Source organism: Zonotrichia leucophrys, chromosome 13, assembly GCF_028769735.1.
Source record: "Zonotrichia leucophrys gambelii isolate GWCS_2022_RI chromosome 13, RI_Zleu_2.0, whole genome shotgun sequence".
Taxonomy (NCBI): domain Eukaryota; kingdom Metazoa; phylum Chordata; class Aves; order Passeriformes; family Passerellidae; genus Zonotrichia; species Zonotrichia leucophrys.
The window spans coordinates 14,690,931-14,711,545 of record NC_088183.1 but is presented as its reverse complement, the minus strand read 5'-3'; the positions used below and the strand labels follow the sequence as shown (position 1 = coordinate 14,711,545).

Genomic DNA, 20,615 nt, shown 5'->3' with positions numbered 1-20,615 from the left:
CAGTTAGGTGCTGTAGTTATGACAGTGCGTTCCATCCATCTGGAGACACAGCTGAGTGCCATTTGAATGATTGCAGCAGGAGCAGACATTCTCCACCTGAGTTTAACCTGCAACAAATACAATCAGTGAAACTCTGCAGCTCCCCAGGCTCTGGAGCCCTGCAGAAATTTCAACCAGCAGAAGTGGATGTCATTATTTCACTGCAAGGTACAAGCAGATACATTGACTTGAAAATTGTAATGCAGCTTTAGCTACACTGAGAGTTAATTGCCAGCAATTGGCAAAAGCAGTAAATTCTGGCCCTTTACACGAACTCTGGTGCAGTTTTATAAGCAACCTTTAAAACTGGGCAGTTCCCTTGTTTGTGTTTAATTACACGTGCATTTAATTTTGATTGTTAATTTGTGCAGGGCTCATTTTCTCTGTTCTATCAATGTAATTATCCCATTCTTGTAAAATAACTGTCAGGTCCAAAGTGCCTGTGTCTCCTTTCCAGCCCCAGTGTGCATCTGCAGTGTGAGGTTAAAGCTTGCAAAGACCCAGGGGTCAGAGTGAATCTCGAGTGCTCACTGCTCTCATTTCAGGTGTGAACCTGATTCAGTGTCAGTTCAACTGTGGAAAAAATAGTGAGCAAGAAGCACCATTGAAATTTATATAACAAAGCCCATCTCCCTCCTCCTAACACACACTTATTTTTAAAACTTCTGATGATTTGAAACTGCTTGAAATTTCCATATTTTTTTTCTCTTGGAAGATGTGATGAAAGTGTCCCATAGGGCAGTTACCCAAATACAGAATGAGTCTGAAATTATGTGAGACCATGGATAAAGGTTTGTGACAGAAACCTTGGTGGCAATTTTAGTTTAAGTAATTTCAGAGTGATTTCCCAGTCCCTGTCTGTTTAGTTTCATGCTTGCTCCACAGAGTACTGCTCCTGCCATTAAACCCTCCAGCTCATTATAGGAGTATGTGAAGCAGTCAGTGCATTCAGGATAAAATACAGATCACTCTTGCTTTTTGTTTTGGGTTGTTTCTTCCTTACTGGAAAAACATTAAGTTCAACAAGCACAATTTTGAGGCAATATAGCAGGGCTTAAAATTTAATTTTCACAGAACTTCAGGAGTATTTAAAGGTTAGCACTTGATTTACGTGATATTATTAAAATCCAGCCTGTACATATCTCCAGAATTATTTGCACACAGTACACAGACCTGTGTGTTTTGTCCATACAACTGTCCACTGAAATCTAACATAAAACTTTTAAAATAAAGTTTAGATGAAAATTTCCTTTACAAATATAATCTGCAAACTCAAACTAGTTAGCAGATGAATAATCTCAAGAAATATATAGTAAAAATGTGTCATTAAGCAGACAGCTTCACTGTTGGATGACATAGATAAGGACAATGATACCCCAAGCACCCCAGGAACTCTCACAGCTGTGCAGAAACCACTGTGACACTGAAGTTCAAAATTTGCAGGAGTTAGTACTTCTGCTTTCACTTGTGTCAAAACCCCCTAAACTTGGAAAGTACTCAAGTTGCAGAGTTTTTGTTTGCTGTCCACCCTGCAGGGTTTAGTTCAGCCCTTTCTCTGTCCCATTTGTTGGTGTTGCTCCCCTGTGTTTGGGATAACAGGACACTCCAGCCATCACCTGTCCCACATGGCACAAGGAAATACCAGCAGCATTAAAGGATTAACCTGACCACAACTGGTGGCTTCTGTTTCATTCATGTTCCAGAATGTTCACGTTTCTATCACTGCACTTCTAACTTTGCTTTTGTGTAAGTAGACCTGACCTGTGCTGTCCACAGCCTGCTTGACTGCTTCATTTTCATATTATCAGTTATGATCAACAGATTTTTCCACAGCTATGACCTTATTTTTTCCCTTCTGTGCAGGGCTAGGAATGTTAAATACTTTGATAGAGGGCAAAACATGTCCTGATTGGCAGTGGTCTGAGGACTTTCAGCCTTTAGGGGTTACCTTACTAACTTGCCAGGGGATAAAAGACCTGGCCTCTTTGCATATTTATTTGCATAAATACTGTCTTCAAAAATTGCATAAAGTTACAATATTTGAATCAATGCTAACATCAAAAAATCAATTGAATTTACAGTATTTGCTTTAAACAACACACTATATGAAAACTGGAAAAAGCATATTACAAGTAAACCTGCAGGAGACTTACTTTGTCTTATTCTTGCTTGAGGAGAGGCAATTATATGTTTTTTGGCTGCATCTATTTTCTATCAAAATGAATCTTGAAGATACACATAACAGATCTTAAAGGAGGCACATAAACACACAACAGAGAACAGATCTTAAGATACTCATAAAGATCTTGAAGGATACACATAGCAAGAAAACAGTGACTGCTCTGCATGCGCACATCTTGCAGAGCATGTCCCATTTTTTGGCACATGTCTACTGAAGGTGCATGGAGACAAGGTGAGATAAATCCAAATGAAAAAACAATCTTGCTCTGTAACTAGCCAGAATTTAATTCAAATTTACTACTTCCAAACAGAACAGGAGATGACTTTGTGCTCCTGGGAAAAAGTTCAGCTTCTGTAAGCTTTGCATTTTTCCTTAGAACAAATCTGGGATCAAGGAAATTTAGCTTACACCAAATAAGAAGTGACCATTGCCTGACCACTAAGGAGGCCACGTGTCAGTGACAGAAATCATGAAAGTCTCAGTGCAAAGCACAGTTCTGTCTGCTGTGGTGCATGAATGGGGGAGGCTTCAGTGCCAAGGGAAAAACAATGACCTAAGTGTGCAATTTCTGAGAACCTGTGATTTTACAGCACACAAGACTGACCCTGTAACACCCCAGCAACTTTTCTGTAGGTTACAAGAAAAGTGTCAGATAAATGTTGCTCTAGAATTTCCTGTTATGGAGAGGGAGAGAGATTAAATATTCAATAGGAATTAGTAAGGATTAGTAGCATCCCAGGAAACAATAGTTTTCAATGCTTGCCTTTGCATGCAGGATACATATTTGTTCACCATAGTTCTAAGTAGTATTTAGTCCACATGAGGATATTTATGTCTCTTTTACCATGCATGTTTGCATTGTTTGCCTGATGGATTGCATAGAAATAAATTCCATAAAATTAAATGAAAAATAATATCCATTTTATGGTACCTCTACCACTCATTAAAGTACATCTACTCAATTTAAATTAAAGATATGTGATAAGGCCAGCTTATTAATATTAATGTTAAGTCATCTGGGTACAATTTTTCATTAAGCTATTTCCTATTAAAATGTGTAATATCATTAGAAAAAATCTAAAATTCTCACCTCTGTGAAAATGATACCTATTTCACTGCAGAAGGAGAAATCATCATGCAAGCTCATGGGGTTAAAGAAGTCTGAGTATGCCAAATGATATCTCCAGTCTGGCAAAATTAAGGGGTAGGTCCAGGAGAATTCCTCACACCTGAGCTAAACAAGACTGTTCTCAGCTGTGGCAGGCCCAGGGAATCCCTACAAAGCAACAGGCAACAAGAGTGAATAAATATCAACCCCCTGATCATTTATTCTTCTGTGCAAGAATTGTGTTGAAGTGGTTTGGGTGTTTTAAATAACAGGAAGACTAATTAGAGATCTCCCTGCTTGTGATGCAGGGAAGTGCAGGTACATCATATGGGCACAAGAGCTGAAGTCAAGTTAGATGATGGCTTTATCTGCATTAAATAGCCAGGTTCCCAGCTGACAAGGGAAAAAGATATCCCTCCACCTTCTTTGAACTTCTTGCATTCTTAACATTCCTTCCATAAATCATTTAATAGCTGCCCTATTCATAGGAAAATGCATTGCTGAAGTTAAACAGTGGTTTTTCTCCTTCCACTCTCATTGGAGGGAAGCATAATAAATTATGCCTGATTTGCATGCAAGTTTGCATACACAAAGCTCTTGTCATGAACTAGCAAACAATAAGCTGCTCATGTCAGAACACATTGTACAAATAACAGCATCAAATAGCTGCTGAGCTGTATTATTACCCTGCTCTGCTGTGCTACTGAGACTTCTCACACAAATCTACAGCTCTGCAAAGGAAACAGAGGGGATAAATTGAGCAGCTTTGTGCCTGTCATTGTGCTGCATCCCAAATAACCTCCACTGCTGTGTGGGACATCCTGACTCCCGGGAAGTTCTGAGGCCCTGGTGAACCTGTGTGCAGGATGTATAAAAAAGTTTCCCTGACGACACAAGCCAACTTTCCATGTGGTGCCTGGAAGCTTCCATCATTCAGGTACCGGGCAAAGCACAACCAGTTTGTGTTGTGCTGCCATGAAAGTATCAGCATTTCACTATGGGCAGGTTGCTCCTGCAGCTGGGGGCTCTGCAGGGATGGATGAAGTGTGTTACTGATCCAGCTGCCACACACAATTTCAAACTTGGCAGAAGCTCTCCTGATGTGTCATGGAGTTACAGCAGAGCTTCTGACAGCTCCTCATGCAGAGTTTGGTGCTAACACCTGTTACTGCCTGCCTGCCTTACTTACCTTCTGGAATCAGAAGTGGAACAGAAGCAAGAGGAAATAATTAGTGGAACTCATCACTGGAAGCGAGGAGGCAGCAGGAGAGATCTGCAAAGGATTGAATGAGAGGAGCTGGAGTAGTTCAGGGCAGTTACAGAATCAAAATATGTCTAACATGAAGAATGCTGCTGGCTGCCACATAGTGAAAGCACTTTTTAGAGGACTGGAATGGCCACTTTTAGAGTTGCCTCAACTTCCTTCTTAAAGAGCAAAGCATATCATGTGCTGCACAAGAGTAAATCCACTTTGTGCAAATCATTAGCAGAGGAACACCTTTAGGATTAAAAAGAATCAATACCATGCTAAGGTAAAGCACAATTTGCATTGCAATTTAGCTAACATATGACACGTAAAAATTCATTTTGGAGAGGTATTCTGAAAATGAATTTGCACAGAATATCAGCAGGCAGGATACTGGGCAAATGCACTTTGGAAGGGTTGTTTTGGTAGATCACAGTCTTCACCCCCTTAGCACTAGACTTTCAGCATAAATGAGAAAAACTGAAATGTCTTTCTGTCCAGGGCATGACAGCTGTGCAGGTTTCTAGCCCATGGCAAGCACCAGCTGAGGTGTATTCAACAGCAATACCTCCAGGACTACAGCAGCACAGTCTTGCAGCTGTCAGCACTTAAAGCAGGGAGAGCTGCATGTTCCAATTGTACAGCAGGCTTTTGGTTCATAGCTCACAGATCCAGAGGTGTGCTACTTAGGAAAGCAATCTCACGGGTCCAGGGCAGCTCTTTCTAAAATCCTCAAGAAAGAGTTGTAAGGATTGCTGCAAAGTGCTACAAAGTGGAAGTGTTAGGAATTGGCAAACCTACTGGGAAGAAGTTCCTTGTTTTCCTCCCCTGGGGATGCTTTCACATGAAGCAACAAAGGAACTATTGACACCACTAAACAGTGAAGAGTTTCATAAAGTATTCCCTCATGAGAGAAAGTTAGTGCATTGTAACTCAGAGTCAATCTGGCAAAGTCCCCACTGCTGTTTATGGGAGAAGTAAATACTCTGAGGCCTGAAATGTGATTTTCCTGTCCAGGGGATACCTGTACCACACCTCTTGGTGTCATCTTTGAACCAGCTGTAACATTTAAGCTCTCATCAGTTTATCATCTGGAAGCTCAGGCATTGGGAACCTTGCAGTTAAACCCAAATCTTTAAACCTTGTGGCTTAAATGTCTTGAATTGTAGATGGGGCTCCAACAGGACTGCTGGGGCACAAAGGACCTCAGCTACACAGAACCTGGTACTGCAGGACTGCAGCTGATCACAAAATGAGGTGGAACAGCCCTGGCAGTGTACAAGGGATCTGTGTGCCCAGACCTCTGCTGTGAACACCAAATCTCTCCTCTGCCTGGCACTAGAGCCAGGGCTGCAGAGTCACAGACTCCAGGGCACAGATGGGGGAAACTGGGGAGTGAGAGCCCAGGGAAAGTGTTGCTAATGGGGTCAGTGACAGTGAGGCTGCCCCAGGGATTCTGCAGCAATATACCTCAGACTTACGTAGGAACTCGTTACTCATTAATCATTAGTCAAGACACGCTGCCTGCCCTGAAAGCTTCTATTTGCAGTTCTGCTGTGGTACAGAAGGAAAGCAAGTGGTAACCTACTCTGGCACTTTAGGGCTGGATGTGTTTGTGGGGAAGATAGGAGCAGCCTGTAAGGGTTAACATTTAAACCAGGGACAAATAATTGCAGAGTCATGAAACATGGTGGTATGTGAAGACAGCTGTATCTCAACATAAAACACACTCTGAGAATGAAATAATCAATAAGAATTTTAAGAGGGAAATCTATTCAGAGTTCTTGGAGCCTAGACTCTCTTCTTGAGCAGTTTAGCAAACATGTTTATTAATCACACTATAGGTCTATAAATATCAGTGATATTTTAAATATATTTTAATTACAGGTCCAAGATTAGTGGCTTCTTTATTTGCATACTTAAAAACAAACAAACAAAATAGTAGGCAAAAAAAATCCTTAAAAGCCAGATGCTCTTCCATCCAAAACTCTTACACTGATCATATTGGTGAAATTCAGGAGGGGGAGCATTACCTGTGACAGAGCAGTGCTGCTCATACAAGAATCACTGCTAAGTTTCCCTGCAGCTGCTTCAGAGATGTGCAGGAGCTCCAGGAATGCATTGACATGGCTGCTTACCTAAACCAGTTCTCTCTGAAAAACACAAAATACAGACAAAGATTTGTTTCATTACAAAGCAGTTCTGTTTGGAGGAGAAATAGGATTACAATGCTTGCAATCATCTTTGCAGTCCTCCTCGAGGAGCAGCTCCACCAGGTGAGCTGATGTGCCAAGCCAGCTCGGTGGCTGCAGGGGAACCAATTCCTTGGTGCTCAGGGAGGACACTGGAGAACAAACCTTTGTGAGATGGAATTTTGGCAGCACTTGCTCAGCATGCAGAAGCCAAACGTGGCATTGGGTTGACAGCATCTGGGAAGCCATGAGGCACACGCTTGGTTTTGTGCACATCTCTATGGAGTTCTTGTTATTATCTGGGATTGGGCACTAGGAGAGTCAAACCAAGTGCTGAGTGACAAAGGAGTTGCTTTTTACTCTCTGCTGTCACTTAGCAATGTCATTCTTACTTTATTTTCCACCTGTTTTCCCAATACACTTTTGGTCTCTAAGTTCATAATGGAACATTTTCCATTTTAGCCCTAAAGGATACAATTCCTCTGAGTTTGTGGACCATATATTCTACAGGATCTGTATTTCTGGGCAATTTGTGACATGTGTGCTGAATCCAAAGCATAAACACAGGGACTGAAGACATTTCTCAGTTTAAACATGACAAATCTTGCAGCCCACCCAGCAGGATGAGATTCTGCAAGGGTTAGAAGATTGTGAGGGCAGGAATTACAGCTCAGACCTCAGCAAGTGCCTGACTTGAGAGAAACTTGCAGAGATGGCACAAGGACACCACCAGAAGGCCATTTTCTTTTTTTATTGAACAAAGGTGTTATAATGTAGGTAGGCTTCAACTCCCAAGTGGCAATTTATTATAGTGGACCTAAAACTAGGAAAAGTCAGAGCAGCCTTGATAGTGGAAAACTTGAAACATCAAAGAAATTCAATAATAAATAGGAATGCTGGGAAATTGCAGTCATATTGGCTAATTGACAGGTGAAAACAGTCTGCTTTCTGAAATTTAAATGATTGGCACCACTTTACTCCAGCAGGGAAACTCCAAGGGTGATTTTTATTCAGTGATAGTATTTTGCATAAAAGCAGCCAGTTATATTTGCCAGGCATGCAAATGCTGATAGCCTGGCCATGTCATCTCAGCATCTGACCTTCTGCTCCACCACCCTGCTCTTCCTCACAGGAATTGCCCAAGTCACACAGGTCAGGGGACTTTTAAAGGCTTGAGTAGTGCAGTAGAAACAAACACAAGTACACACTCTTCTATACAAATGCTTTATTAAAAATGCTTCTGGGGTTACTTATCCATTTTGAGATATTACTCTACATGAATTTGGAACTCAAGTCTTGGTTTAAAAAACTTCATCTATGTTTTGAAATGTTTGTTGCTACAGTAGAGTGTAGGAAAAATAAGAATTATTTCTAGTATTTACACAGAGACGAACAACATGGACTTTTACAAAATGAAAAAAAATACAGTACAGAGACTTTTTACAATATCTGCAGTTGATAATCTGAAAGATCCAGCCTTTGAAACTGAAATTCAGTGACAGTTAAACTTCTTACCTCCCTTTTCTTCTTCCCTCACCTCCCACCCCAGTATTCAAACCCTTTATTCAGTAAAAATAATTCACATAGAAAGTTAAGATATAACAAATGTGTTTTCTTCTTAGAAAAAAACATGTCTTAAACATATATATTTATATATTCAGGACAGATCCTCTTTCCCTTATGTGGCTAGATTTACATGTGTAAGGAATAAAATTGACCCTGTAATTAGAATTGAAAACACAAAGATCCAACAGCAGAAGACAATTCCAGTGTATTTTGTCATGCTTCCCTGCAGCTTCAAAATTTCTGTTGTGTCCATGATGCTGTCAGTTTGCTGCACTGCCACATTCCCCCTGGGACTGGAAGGGGGTCAGGCTTTAGAACAGGTCTGCACTGGCAGGAGAGAAAGCCAAAGCAGCACTCACCATTCAGGTGTTGTTTGTTACTATACAGTGGTTTTTATGATGGATTCTGCAGTGTTCAGGAGATTTTGGCCAAATAAGAACTTGCTGAGTGTTTAGTAGAGGCAGCCTATACCTGAAGATAGGATATTAAAGGTACCACCACATTTCTGTTATCACTTTAAAAAGCACAGCAATGTTAATGCCACACCAGAAAGAGCCTCCTGCCTAAGGCAAACTGTAACTTCTCAAGGACTTCTGTGGAGGAGCCTGCCTGGTTGGCAGCAGTACAAGCAGTGTCTGAGGAGACCTTTTTACTATTCTTCCTCTTGGCATCCCTGATTTTCCACGTGCAGCTGCTGAACGTGGAGTGTTTGTGGTTTCAGTGTAATGGGTAATGAGTTTGTGGCTGTCAGGAGGAAGATGGATGCAGTGTGGCCCTATAGACAAGAGGCTAATGCTAATCACCTGCCCAGGGATCATTTCCTCTCATAAATAACTACCCTTCAGTGTCCTAGAATCCTTCATTTAAACCTCTGTCCCTTCCCTGGAGTACAGGGTGTTGTTTGTGCTGAGGCTGCTGTAAAAATGAGTGTTAAACTGGTTGAGCACCGAGTTGCTGTGGCCAAGGTGACTGGAAGGCATGGAATTGGACCAGTCTCCCACACCATGGCTGGGAATACTGGAGAGTGGGGAGTAGGAATTGAAGCCTACCATGTTCTGCCCCATTTTGTCAATGGGTTCAGAGCTGAGTCCCACGGGCCCTGAGCGGCTCCCCGAGCTGGAGCCATGGACATAGGCGGTCATGCTGGAGAGGAAGTTACTGAGGCACGGGCTGCTGGAGGAGGGAGGAGGAGATCCCTTCTCAGGTGAATTGTCAGCCCCAGGTGATGAGTTTTCCAAGATATCCTGATGCTCTGCAGCTTTGGGGCTGCCACTCAGGGTACTGTCCTCGGATTTCTCCGATGCAAGAGCAGCAGCACTGGCCTCAATGTCAGACTTCCTCTTCCGCTTCCTGCGAAAGTTTCCATTGTCAAACATCTTCTCGCAGTTCGGGTCCAGAGTCCAGTAATTCCCTTTTCCTGTCCAAGGAAACAAACCCACACTTTTAGGTTAAAAATAAACACACAAACAAACAAAAAACCCAGTCATTTAGGGCTTTACAGTGCTTCTCTCATTTCCCAGAAACAGAACAATTGCATGAACAATACACATGGATTTTTAGTCACAAAAAGCACAAGTCTGTTGAATTCAGAAAAAAAGTTTAAAGTTTGGGTTCTACCCTTTAGTCCTGACTGTTCACAGAGGCAAAAATACATGTGGAGTCAGTGGGAGGGCTTTTTGTTTTGTTTTCTTGGTGAGGGAAGTTTTCAGTATACAGCTGGTCTTCTGAGTTTATGGCAGAGAGCAATCAAATCCCACATTGGGATCCCACTCCAGATCCAGTAGAGTAGCATAGGTTTCTAACAAGACAGAACTAGACTTTTTGACCTCTACTGCAGAATAATTTCAATGAGTTTTTAATGTTCTCCATGGTTCTTAACAGCTATTGATATGAAACCATGAATGAAGGAATATCTGACAGCCTACCAGCCAAGGGGTTGGTAATGGCAGAGGTGTCATTCCAAGGAAAACACTAATTGAAACAAACAAAATAAAAGCACCCTGCTCTCCTCTTGAGAATTAATGCTGACTCCCCAAAGCCATTGGATTTCTTTGACAAATCCCCCTCCCTTGAATTCCCAGTTAAGTTTGACACAAGTCATGCATTACACCAAATGGGTCATGAGTGTGCCTTGCCCAGTTAAATGTTCCTGTGTGTGCTGAGTCTCATGCTCAGCTCATTGATCCTTTCTCAGGGGGACCCAGGGCAGGACAGAATTCCCTTCCCTGCAGAGACCTCACAGCAGCACTGATTCACACCTCAGCAGTGCACAGCTGCTTTCTACTTCAGCCTTTTGAAAACAAAGTGCTGCTGTGTCTCTGTCCTGTATCTGGGCTACTACGGCTCTTTACAGTGCACTAAGTATCTTAAAATTCATCAAGTTTAATGAGAGGTGGGGGAAAAGGGGGAGAGGGCTATACCTGGATCATCTTCATCTCGAGGCACCTTCTTGAAGCAGTCGTTGAGAGACAAGTTGTGCCGGATGGAATTCTGCCAGCCAGCCTTGCTTTTGTTGTAGAACGGGAAGTTGTCAGCCACGTACTGGTAGATCTGGCTCAGAGTCAGCCTCTTGTCAGGCGCCCCGTGGATGGCCATGGCAATGAGGGCAGAGTAGGAGTAAGGAGGTCTCACCAACTTCATGAGCTCCTCTTGGGATGGGAGGGGAAGCCAGCCAAGGTCAGTTCCTCCCAAGCCGTGCACATTGGGCAGGAGCTGCCTCTGCATCCCGTAGGACTGCGGGATGAAGGGGCTGCTGTTGGATCCTGGCAGGTACGGTGGGGGGGTGATGGAAGGTCCATTCAGCCAGAGGTAAGGATTGGGAGTGCTGCTGTAATCTGCTGTCTCAAAGGTGCTTGGCCTCTGGGGGCTGGGGACGTTCTGAGGGTGGAAGAAGTTCTCGTAGTAGATGTTCATCTCCGGAGGCTCCTGGCCGATGTTGGGGAACTGAGGGCTGCAGCGCGGGGGGGAGTGCGATGGGGGCTCAAAGAAGCTCATGCTCTGAGCCAGGCAGCTGCTGAGCTGTGACACACCTGTGCTCGTGCTCCTTTCCCGGGACAGGTGCATCACCTGTGCCCTTCCCTAGGTACTTATGCACCTGTAAATGTTTCAGCCCGGGCTGCAGGCTCCACCCCGCAGCCCTGAGTGGCTGCAGATGAGGACGATATCCTTTTTGGAATGCTGGCAGTCCCACTCAGTCATTGATGTCACATCAACCAAACGTGAAAGTTACAACTGTTTATCTTCTTAAATGAATGAAGGAATTTTCCATTAATGTGATGCACATGGAGAAAGCCTAGGGCTTCTTGAAGTTAAAACTCAGAGATCCTCCTCTTTCTACCTTTCTACAGTGAAGCTTTAGCTTTTCCTATTTTTTTCTTCTTAAAGAAAAGGCATTTTATGCTGCTCTTAGTAATACCTTAGAATGCAAAAGCCATTGTCACTAGTCAATGAAACAGTAGAGATATATACTTAAAAAACAAAAAAGAAGAAGAAAAGAAAAAAGAAATGAAAAGGTCAAACCTTTTCCTTTTGTAACTTTAATTGCAGACTTGCTTGTACTTCCCCCTAGGCAATCACAGTACTACAGGCAAATTCTGTGGCTGGTTACTCACGTGAGTAATCTTACTGATATAAATGGAATTAACTCCCTAAAGTAAGGATTAATCTTGTGAGGAAAAAATTTCAAGCTTAATAATCAAACCTTTCTTTAGAGCTTAAAGTGGTGGACTGAGATGGGGAATCATTATGTGTTGCTTCCTCTTTGCTGCAGGATTGGTACAGAGAGCTCATAAAACCTCTCAGCACAACTTCCAAACAGAAAAGCAGCAAGAGTGTTCAGCACAGCTCTTCTTAGCCAAGTTCCAATAACTTCATCTGTATCTATACAGACAAGAGCTGATTCCTTAAAATTAAGTAATAAGGAAAAACCTGTAACCCATTTATGATTTGGACAAATCCTTGGTGCTTTGCATGGCACCTGCATGTCTGAAGGGGGAGAGAGCAGAGCTGCAATCTCAGCACCCCTGGCTCAGGATGGCAGCTCTTACTGCATGAACCCTGCACTGGAGCTAGGGCAGAGCTGCAGTTCCCTTCATAGTCATATTTTTCTTGTGATTAAACACACACATCATTTAAAACTTGCCTCAGCCTTAATATCCATGCAATTAAAGAAGGTCATGATATGACAGAGCCTTCCAGATAGCTCTTGTCCTGTAATTTCTGCAGAAAAAATAGTTTTGACCCATGGATTTGAATTCCTGGCTGTCCCAAAGGCCTTTTGCTTTGTCACACATTCACCCTAATCCTTTGTGCTGTTGCACAACCACCCAGACTCCCCACTCCCCAAGAATTAGTGATTCACTAATGTCATGTCCATATTGGTGCTTTGAAAGGTATGAAAACAAAAATTCCACTGGGAATGCTGCTGAAATATTGAGCACAGAATGACAAAGCAAGCCAATCTGCCAGCTCAGAAGTGCAGCTCCACAGCTGTTACTTTAAAAATCCATGCTTTCACCGCACAGAAAATCATTTCTACCACAACAAACAAGCTGTTACTTTAATTTGAATGGCTGAGAGCTCAGAATATGTAAATGCTAAATAACCTGTTCAGAGACACACATAAAGCAGTCAACAGTTAAGTGGATCGAGGTGGGACTGGCTTATTTTCTAAGTGACAACTGCTGTGCAAAAGGTAACTTGGACAAAAAAAAGAAAGAAAATGAATTATTTTTCAGGAACTCATAATGTGAGTGCCTCCCTCTTCAAGCAACTAATTTTCAATAATCTTTTTCACCATAAGAATCTGAGTTACAAACATGCAAAATGCTATTTGAGCAACATCTCCTACAGCTTCCTAGTTAACTATCTAACATATAGATGTATTTTAAAATTATATGTGTATTCCTGAAAATACTGGTATATTGTTAATAACCCCCCTTCATTTACAGAAGAAGAATAGAATAAACCATTTAAGAAACACAAGTAAAACCACATCTACAATTAACGAAAGAGCCAGAATATAGTGAGAAAAGTAAACATAATACATTTTTGACCTGCTCAACAAATTAGATTTTTTTGCCAAAAAACCTATCGAAAACAAGAAAAACTTGTAAATTTATTCCAAGAAGTAAAAATTCAACTAACTGCATCATGGACTTTGATGAGTGACATTTAATACTTATTCCCTGAGGTGCACTGCATGCATAGTTAAAATAAAAATCCACTCAAGTGGGTGCTGAGTGAATACAGGCTTTGAAAAAAGCTCAGGCTTTACAAAGGGCAAAACCATTAGTGCTGCAGCCAGACTGGTGTGTAAAATTCCCTCTGCCAAGGACTCCTGTGTGCAGGGCATGGGGCAGGGTGAGCCCGAGCTGTGCTGTGCCAGGGATGCCCAGCCCTGCCAGCTCTCCCTCCTGAGCTCCCACAGAAAAGCAGGGAGAGGATGGCAAGCGCTGCTTTTACAGCAGGGAGGTGCAGAGACACCTCTGGGCTGCTGCCCACGGAGCTGTGAAAGGGGGACAAAGTCTGATCCCTCCCTGGCATGGCTGGGCTGGCACAGGACACAATCCCATCAGCAGCATTTCCCTTCAGCTGGCTGGGCCTGATTTACTCAGAGCAGACTATAAACAGTGCCAGGAAAAGGCGCTTTGTGAGTGCTCTGGGCACACCTTGCTGCTGCAGGGTCACTGCAGCACACGCTCCTGGGCAGCTCCTCTGCTGCAGATGCTCCTCTGCAGCCAAGGAGAGAATCTGCTCTGCTCAAGCTGTGGTGGCTGAGTCAGAACTGAAGGAAATTGAGTCTAACCAGGAGTGTTGTCCTAGGGTCTTCGCTGAGAGTCTTGCTTTTGGCAGGGCTGGAAGAAGGCAGCAACCCCAGAAGTGGAGAAAAGAGAAGGAAAACCAGTGAGGCTTCCATATAAAGAAGCCTCTTTATATGCTGACCAAGCTATACTAACAGACCTTGGTTAGGGATTAAAATCTCTGCAAACAAATTGGAGGCTGCTGCTGGAAAAAGTTTAATAATCATTCTTTCCAAATGCATTGGGTCAGTAAGGTCTGACTAGGCAGGATGCATAATATTTTTAAAATGTCTTTATTGCAGTCCAGTCCTGCACAGCCCTGGGTGCCTGTCTCTACCAGCTGGAAGCCTGGTCAGCCACAGGTTGTGGTCAAACCAAAGACTGTTGACAACTCTTGTGTTGTACAAATATTTGCTCCTCTCAATTTCTTGAATGAAGCTCCAAAATCTGCAGGGTTGAGGCTGAACCATTGTTTTCCATAGGTTTTTAGGTCAGCTCCATGTACCCCTCTACTCCAGCCAACAGTAGTATTTCCTCACACTGACTACCCTTCTATAAAAGAAAATATCTGAAATCTTGGGTTAAGAAAGGTTCAGATTAATTTCCTTTAAACTCAGATAACTCAGGATTTCCACTCCACAGTAACCTACACATGGCAGTGTGTCTGAAATGCAGTGACTGGGGAGAGGTGTGCACACACCAGCACACAGTTCATACAAACAATTCCTGTGGTCACAGAGGGGAAAATTGTTTTTAAAAGAAAAGGGTCCACATGCAAGTCAATAAACCAAGCAACCCACCTTGTTTCAAACAATTCACACCCTGAATTCAGAAACAGGTCAGTTTCCATCCATAAGACATTTTCACACAGTGAAAAATTCTCTATGTTCTCAGTTGTGCAGTAGATTACTTTTGGAAGTCTTCATGTCTTATTCCACTAATCACCTGCCCAGCATATCCACAAAATAAACCACACCATGAGAAGGAACAGGCTATAGCAGCAAAGCAATGTCATCTCAAGGACATTACAAAAGAGCAAAAAATTTAAAATACAGCACTGCAAACCCAGGAAACTGAGCTTTATTTCTAGAAAGGCAGGTTGAACATTAAATTAATGGAAAAGGCAATATCATTTGGATCTGTGCCAAAAGTGCTGCAATGCTAGAATGCCCTTAGACTTATCAAGCCTTCCAGAACAAAATCACTGTGGATTTTTGAAGCAACTTTAGAACTGGGTTTTTAGAAGGTTGTGAAACGTTGTAAGGTCTCATAGCTGCTCTCTGACATGAGAATGATGATAATAAAAGCAGTCATAACTCCTTCTACCATCTCTTAAAACATAATAAATATGGTAGAGGGGATTAGGTGTCCCATGACTCGTGTATCAGTTGTGCCAGGCCACAGGCAAGTGAGGAATCCATGGCTTCCCTTTGGCTGGGATGCTGTGGATGGGATTTCCCATGGGATCTGCTCTGCTGAGGGACACAGACATGGTCACATCTGCCACAGAGGGGCAGAATCACTCTGTGACAAATCCTTCTCATGGTAGAATCCAAGGTGTCCCTCCCAGTTAAAGGAAATTAATACAAATACAGACCCTTCAATCAATCATACTTTGACAGCCCTCATGGCACACAGAAGCTGTAGCTATCCTGGAAAACAAAAAACTACATTGAAAAAGGATAATTCTGTGCAGAACCCAACAGGGTTCCCTCTTTCAGACCATCTGCTTGTTCCACTCTCACCACTAAACTTGTGTTTATGCCAGTAATCAGTGGTGCTAAAATGAAATGAAGTCTTGTATGAACATCAACATGGGTACCAAAGAAATTAATCTGAACACGCTTCCAAAACCCTTCAGAGTTAAATCCTTGTGCATTACAATGAAATGAATTCATTAATTTCAATGATTTATAGAAAGAAAAAGTAGCATGCCAGTGGTTTTTTTTCAGTCACATTTCAACATCAAGGTATTTGCTGGTGAGGATAAATAGCTTCTCCCTCTCCACCATTCAACTGGAGATTTCATTGAAAAGCCATTTTAGAATCACAGAATTTTTCAGAAAACATAACTTCCTTTTTTTAAGGAAAAAAAAGGTTTTTTCAGTGTTCTGCACCCTTTAGTACATGCACTACACAAACGCTTGGGGAAATTAAATAGAAACTAAAGCTGGAACGCGAATCTGTGCAAGCGCCGGGAAGTTCTCTGCGGCCACACCCGAGCCCAGATAACTCCGGGTGTTTTATTGCAGCCGGGTTGGAGCGCTGGAGCCTGAGATAACCCGGCCTGTGAGCAGGGATTCAGGGCTCTGCTAATCCCGGCGCTTCCAGGATTGTCACCGAGCCCCACGGGCCAGCCGCGACACGGGCAGGGTATCGCGACATCCTATCGCCACCCGGTGTCACTGCCTGGGAATGCACGGCTGCCCCGGAGCCTCCTGTCCTGCTGATGCTGGCCAGGGTCACCTGGATCTATAAAAATATCCCGTTCCACGTGGAAACAATTTAAACCTTTTCCTATTAGAATCTTTCATTTGCTTTGGAATTCTCCGTGGAAATTCTGGTGGATTGAGAGATGTCTTTGGTTTAGATTAGTTTCCTTTTTTCTTTTTTTCTTTTCTTTTCTGTTTCTCCATCCTGATTTCCATTATTCATCTTTTCCTGTCTTGTGAAATTAGACCAAATGCAGCCGTAAAGAAAGACTGTTTGAATTCAAGGACTGTGCACTAGTACTACCATCCATGTCACAGCAACTGAAGAAAGGTTTTGGATTCCTCATTATTTGTAGAATCCCAGTATTCAATCATAACATACTTTAGTGTACAATAAAATCCCATACAAAATACAAAGGTCTGTATCTGAAGTTACTCTATCCAGGGCTATTTTCTTATATATAAAAACATAAATAAACATTCCACAGGAAGCCTTCCCTCAAAATATCTGTCGAACCTGGAGAGTTGTTTAGACTTTTTCTAGTTACAACAGCACAAGATTCCTGCTACCTCACCTACATAAGCCTTTGCTGGATGCTGGTTTGCCAAGGCACAGATCCCTTAAATAAGTGTTTTCTGATGCCCACCACCTGTGCTGTGCTATTTAAACCCATGGTGACACCATCAGCAGCCACCTGCCATGAGCTGAACTGATCCCAGCACTGGCAAGGCCTCTCAAGGGTTAACTGAGGGTGGGAGATCAGTCATGCCTGCCACATGAACCTGGTACTAAATGCAGGTTCAATACCCCCACACAGAATGGGGCATCTGGAGCTGCAGGATGCATTAATACACATGAAAAAATCATTTTCACTGACACTCTGTTTGTTCCAGCTCAGACACTCACAGGGGCTGTCTCATCACAGGCTCAGCCACAGGAAAGATCCCTCATGGCACACAGAAGCTGTCAGCTATCCTGGAAGACAAAAAACTGCATTGAAAAAGGATAATTCTGTCCAAAACCCAATCAGATCGAACTGGCCTCGCTTTAAAGCCGTGATTAAATTTATCTAACATTTAAAAGTTTATGAAATCCGTGGCCTACCCGAGGTTTGTTTGCAGAGCAATTCTTCATTTACAGTGTTAATCTTTAGCACCCTCTGCATCATAAGAGCAAATCAGAACAGACAATTACACAGAGTCAATAAAGAACAAGTCCTCTCCTCACCCCAGAGCAGTAAACACTGCCAGTGCTGAAGTCCTTACAGCTGAGGGCAGCCTGGAGTGTTGCTCAATGCTCCCCCTCAGAAGGACCTGGAATGCCTAAGAGCAAGTAGGAACTGAGTTCTGGCAGGGAAATATAAATTCTATGCAGGGATTTCTCCAAGGCACCCAGGATAGGAGAGAACTGCAAGCTTTTTTTTCATGGGAGCTTCCATATTCCTAACAAAAAACCAGAGAGATGCATCTAAAAAGACGGACATCTCTTCATCCAAAAAATACTGACAGAAAGAATCCTTAAACTATTTCGTTTTCTTCCCCCCTCTGGAAACAGTTAAAAAAAAAAGGTCTGGAAAACAGAAGTTGGCTTTAAATTCACTGATTTCTCTTGATTTCTAAATGAGAAAAATGCTGTGTATGCTTAAGTTATTCCTTTTATCTTCCTTCACTCTGGAGAATTGACCTCTGCTTTTGTTTTAAACAATATGCCCTAGTTCTGGATGATCCCCATTGACATTGGCATGTATGGAACCAGTCTCTGGGATAAATTCTACATCATTTGAATAGTTTTGTTCTGAAGCTAGAAGAAAACAACAACAACAAAAAAGGAACCTCTGGTATTTTTATGATACTTAAACTAAAATCCTTGAAAATAGCAGAGGAAGTGAGCAAGAGAATTATGTGGTTGGGTGCCTTCAAACACAACTCCTGTACAGTGGCTGACTTAAACAGAAAGCAGATTTAATAAAAAATAAAACCACTTTCTCTTTCCTATCATGCTATTTTAAAAACGTGTTTAACGCCTCTTCTTTCTGACAGTGCCCTCATGCCATGGTCAGGGGGGAACAAATGAAAGCAGAGATCCAGTGATGTCTCATGTGTCAGTGGAGTCCCCACAGAATAACCAGTGTGGCACCAGGACCCCCACTGAGAACTGGAAATTGTTGATTTTTAAGGTCTTTTCCAACTCAAACTGTGCCACTCACCCACAATTGCTACTGTCTAATAAAGAAGGTTACAGGCTGTGTGTGATAGAGATAAAAGTTCAATGTCAGGCAGGTACACAGGACTATCACACATTCAAGTTCCAGAACAATGTGTTCCTAAGGTCTGTAAAATCTTTAATAAAACTCTCCTTCCTCCTCAGAAACTTGATCCTTATTGACTTAGACTCTGACCATTTTCCTATAGCTCACACCAGCTAATTTTGAATTAGATTTTAAGGGCATTAATTTCCCCCCAGAATGAATATTTAAGTCATAATTTCATAATAAGAACTTGGTATAATTTCATGGCACAAACAAGGGCTGGCTGGATACCCAGGTCAGGTGAGGATACTCCTGAGTGCCCTGACTGGGTAAGTGCCAACATTTGCTGTGCAGACCTTGTGCTGCACTGACACAGTGGCTCCCGGGGCTGGACAGCACCTCCAACATGGTTTTACAGTCCACAGAGACACCCAGCTACCTGTGTCTGGGTAAAAATGAGATTTCTGCCTGAACTGAGCTACAATGTGCAGCTTAAATGCATCTCAGGTCATTGCAGTGTAACAGCTCAGTGCAGGTCAGCTCATCAAATTCAGCTGCATGTGCAGCTTCCCTGCCCTGCAAACAGCTCATTAATTACAGATCACACAGCCCCGTCCTTATCTCAGTGCATGTGAGAGAAAACCAGACTGCCACCAGCCAGACAACTGGAAATGCCACAGAGGGGGGAAATAACTGCAACAGAAAAGCACAAGAGAACGTGGTGGGGTTCCTGAAGCCATTCCAGAGCTGGAGCCATTCCTGCTGCACCAATTCACAGCAGCCAAAGCCTCACCCTGTCCTCGAGGAAATTTCTGCCCTCTGTGCTTCACCTCAAAGAATATCAAATACAGGTTCTGTCCCCCACCTCTGCACACATGAACCAAAGGCCTGTTGAGCTCATGACACACATGGCAGCAACCGGTGCTAATTCACATTTTTAAACAGATGTTGCCATGCTGGCACTTTTTTGTCCCAGGGCATCAATTGTCCTTCATGCTATGTTGCTTGTCTGGACTAAATGTGAGTATCCACAGTTTCTGGAAACTTGTGAAAAGCTGGAGCTTGTTGTCCAAACATCCTTAAAACTCCAGTTCTATGAAGGACAATCTATGGTGTGGGACAATGAAAAAAAATTATCGCTGATTTATAGTAAACTAAATGTGAACCTAAACCCTTCCCCAAAAACTACTAAAACCTGAGCAAAACACAAGCAGAAATCTTGAACCACTGTCTTAACACCCAACACCAAACATCCTTTGGATATTGTGCTCCCTCCTTCCTGGTATTTCTTTCTGGGCATTTCTTTCACTTCCATTCTTTCTACTTCTTTATTTTGAGTCACAGTATTTCAATAACAATTTATAATAACAGCTAGAAGTAAAACTCAATTTTTCCACTCACCCAAAAATGTCTCTGCAAGATACAATAAATAAAAGGGAACCTTTAACAGTATTTTCACAAAGAATAAACAGTTCCTAAATCATCATTCTTACTCATTTCCACTAGAATCAAAAATTTTCTTTTAAAATACTTGTTTATTTTCTGCTATATTCAGGGTACCTTCAGATAATATTGAAGGACAGCTTTGACACCCTTCCTCCTCTTCCCCCAGGTTTGCAAGATGTTAAACGTGAACCCTGCAACCTTTGATTTTTCTACCTTCTCTATGAAACAGAAGACTTTTTTCATGGAAAACATTTTTCTTCCTTTGTGCCTCTTCAGAAGTACTATCAAATTTCTGTGAAAAGCAAATGAAATACAGTGAAACCCAAATTCCAACAGAACTCATGCCAACACTGT

General features: G+C 42.4%; 1 protein-coding gene and 1 long non-coding RNA gene across 3 annotated transcripts in view; both read right to left on the bottom strand.

Moving 5' to 3' along the window:
• The window catches only part of LOC135453792 (uncharacterized), a 63,906-nt gene extending 60,550 nt beyond the window's left edge, over window positions 1-3,356 (bottom strand). Inside the window, exon 1 of the long non-coding RNA XR_010441944.1 lies at window positions 3,312-3,356. This is a non-coding gene — a long non-coding RNA (uncharacterized LOC135453792). The remainder of the gene's footprint in view (window positions 1-3,311) is intronic.
• Window positions 3,357-8,710: 5,354 nt separating this feature from the next.
• Window positions 8,711-11,327, bottom strand: FOXI1 (forkhead box I1). 2 transcript variants are annotated; one of them, XM_064725073.1, is made up of 2 exons: window positions 10,719-11,327; window positions 8,711-9,430 (listed from the first exon to the last, which is right to left on the bottom strand). In XM_064725073.1, exons 1-2 carry the CDS (start codon window positions 11,325-11,327, stop codon window positions 9,197-9,199), a joined length of 843 nt encoding a protein of 280 aa, XP_064581143.1. In that variant the 3' UTR covers window positions 8,711-9,196. The 2 variants fall into 2 exon arrangements, with proteins under 2 accessions (XP_064581143.1, XP_064581141.1); XM_064725071.1 differs by having other exon boundaries at window positions 8,711-9,750; window positions 10,754-11,327.
• Window positions 11,328-20,615: the final 9,288 nt, after the last annotated feature.

Bases quoted from the DNA above. Each gene is read 5' to 3' on its own strand.
- FOXI1 (XM_064725071.1), bottom strand. From the start codon at position 11,327: ATGAGCTTCTTTGAGCCCCCATCGCACTCCCCCCCGCGCTGCAGCCCT. The intron at 9,751-10,753 runs GTATAGCCCTCT...TTCCTTGGACAG, and splicing joins TCGAGATGAAGATGATCCAG to GAAAAGGGAATTACTGGACT.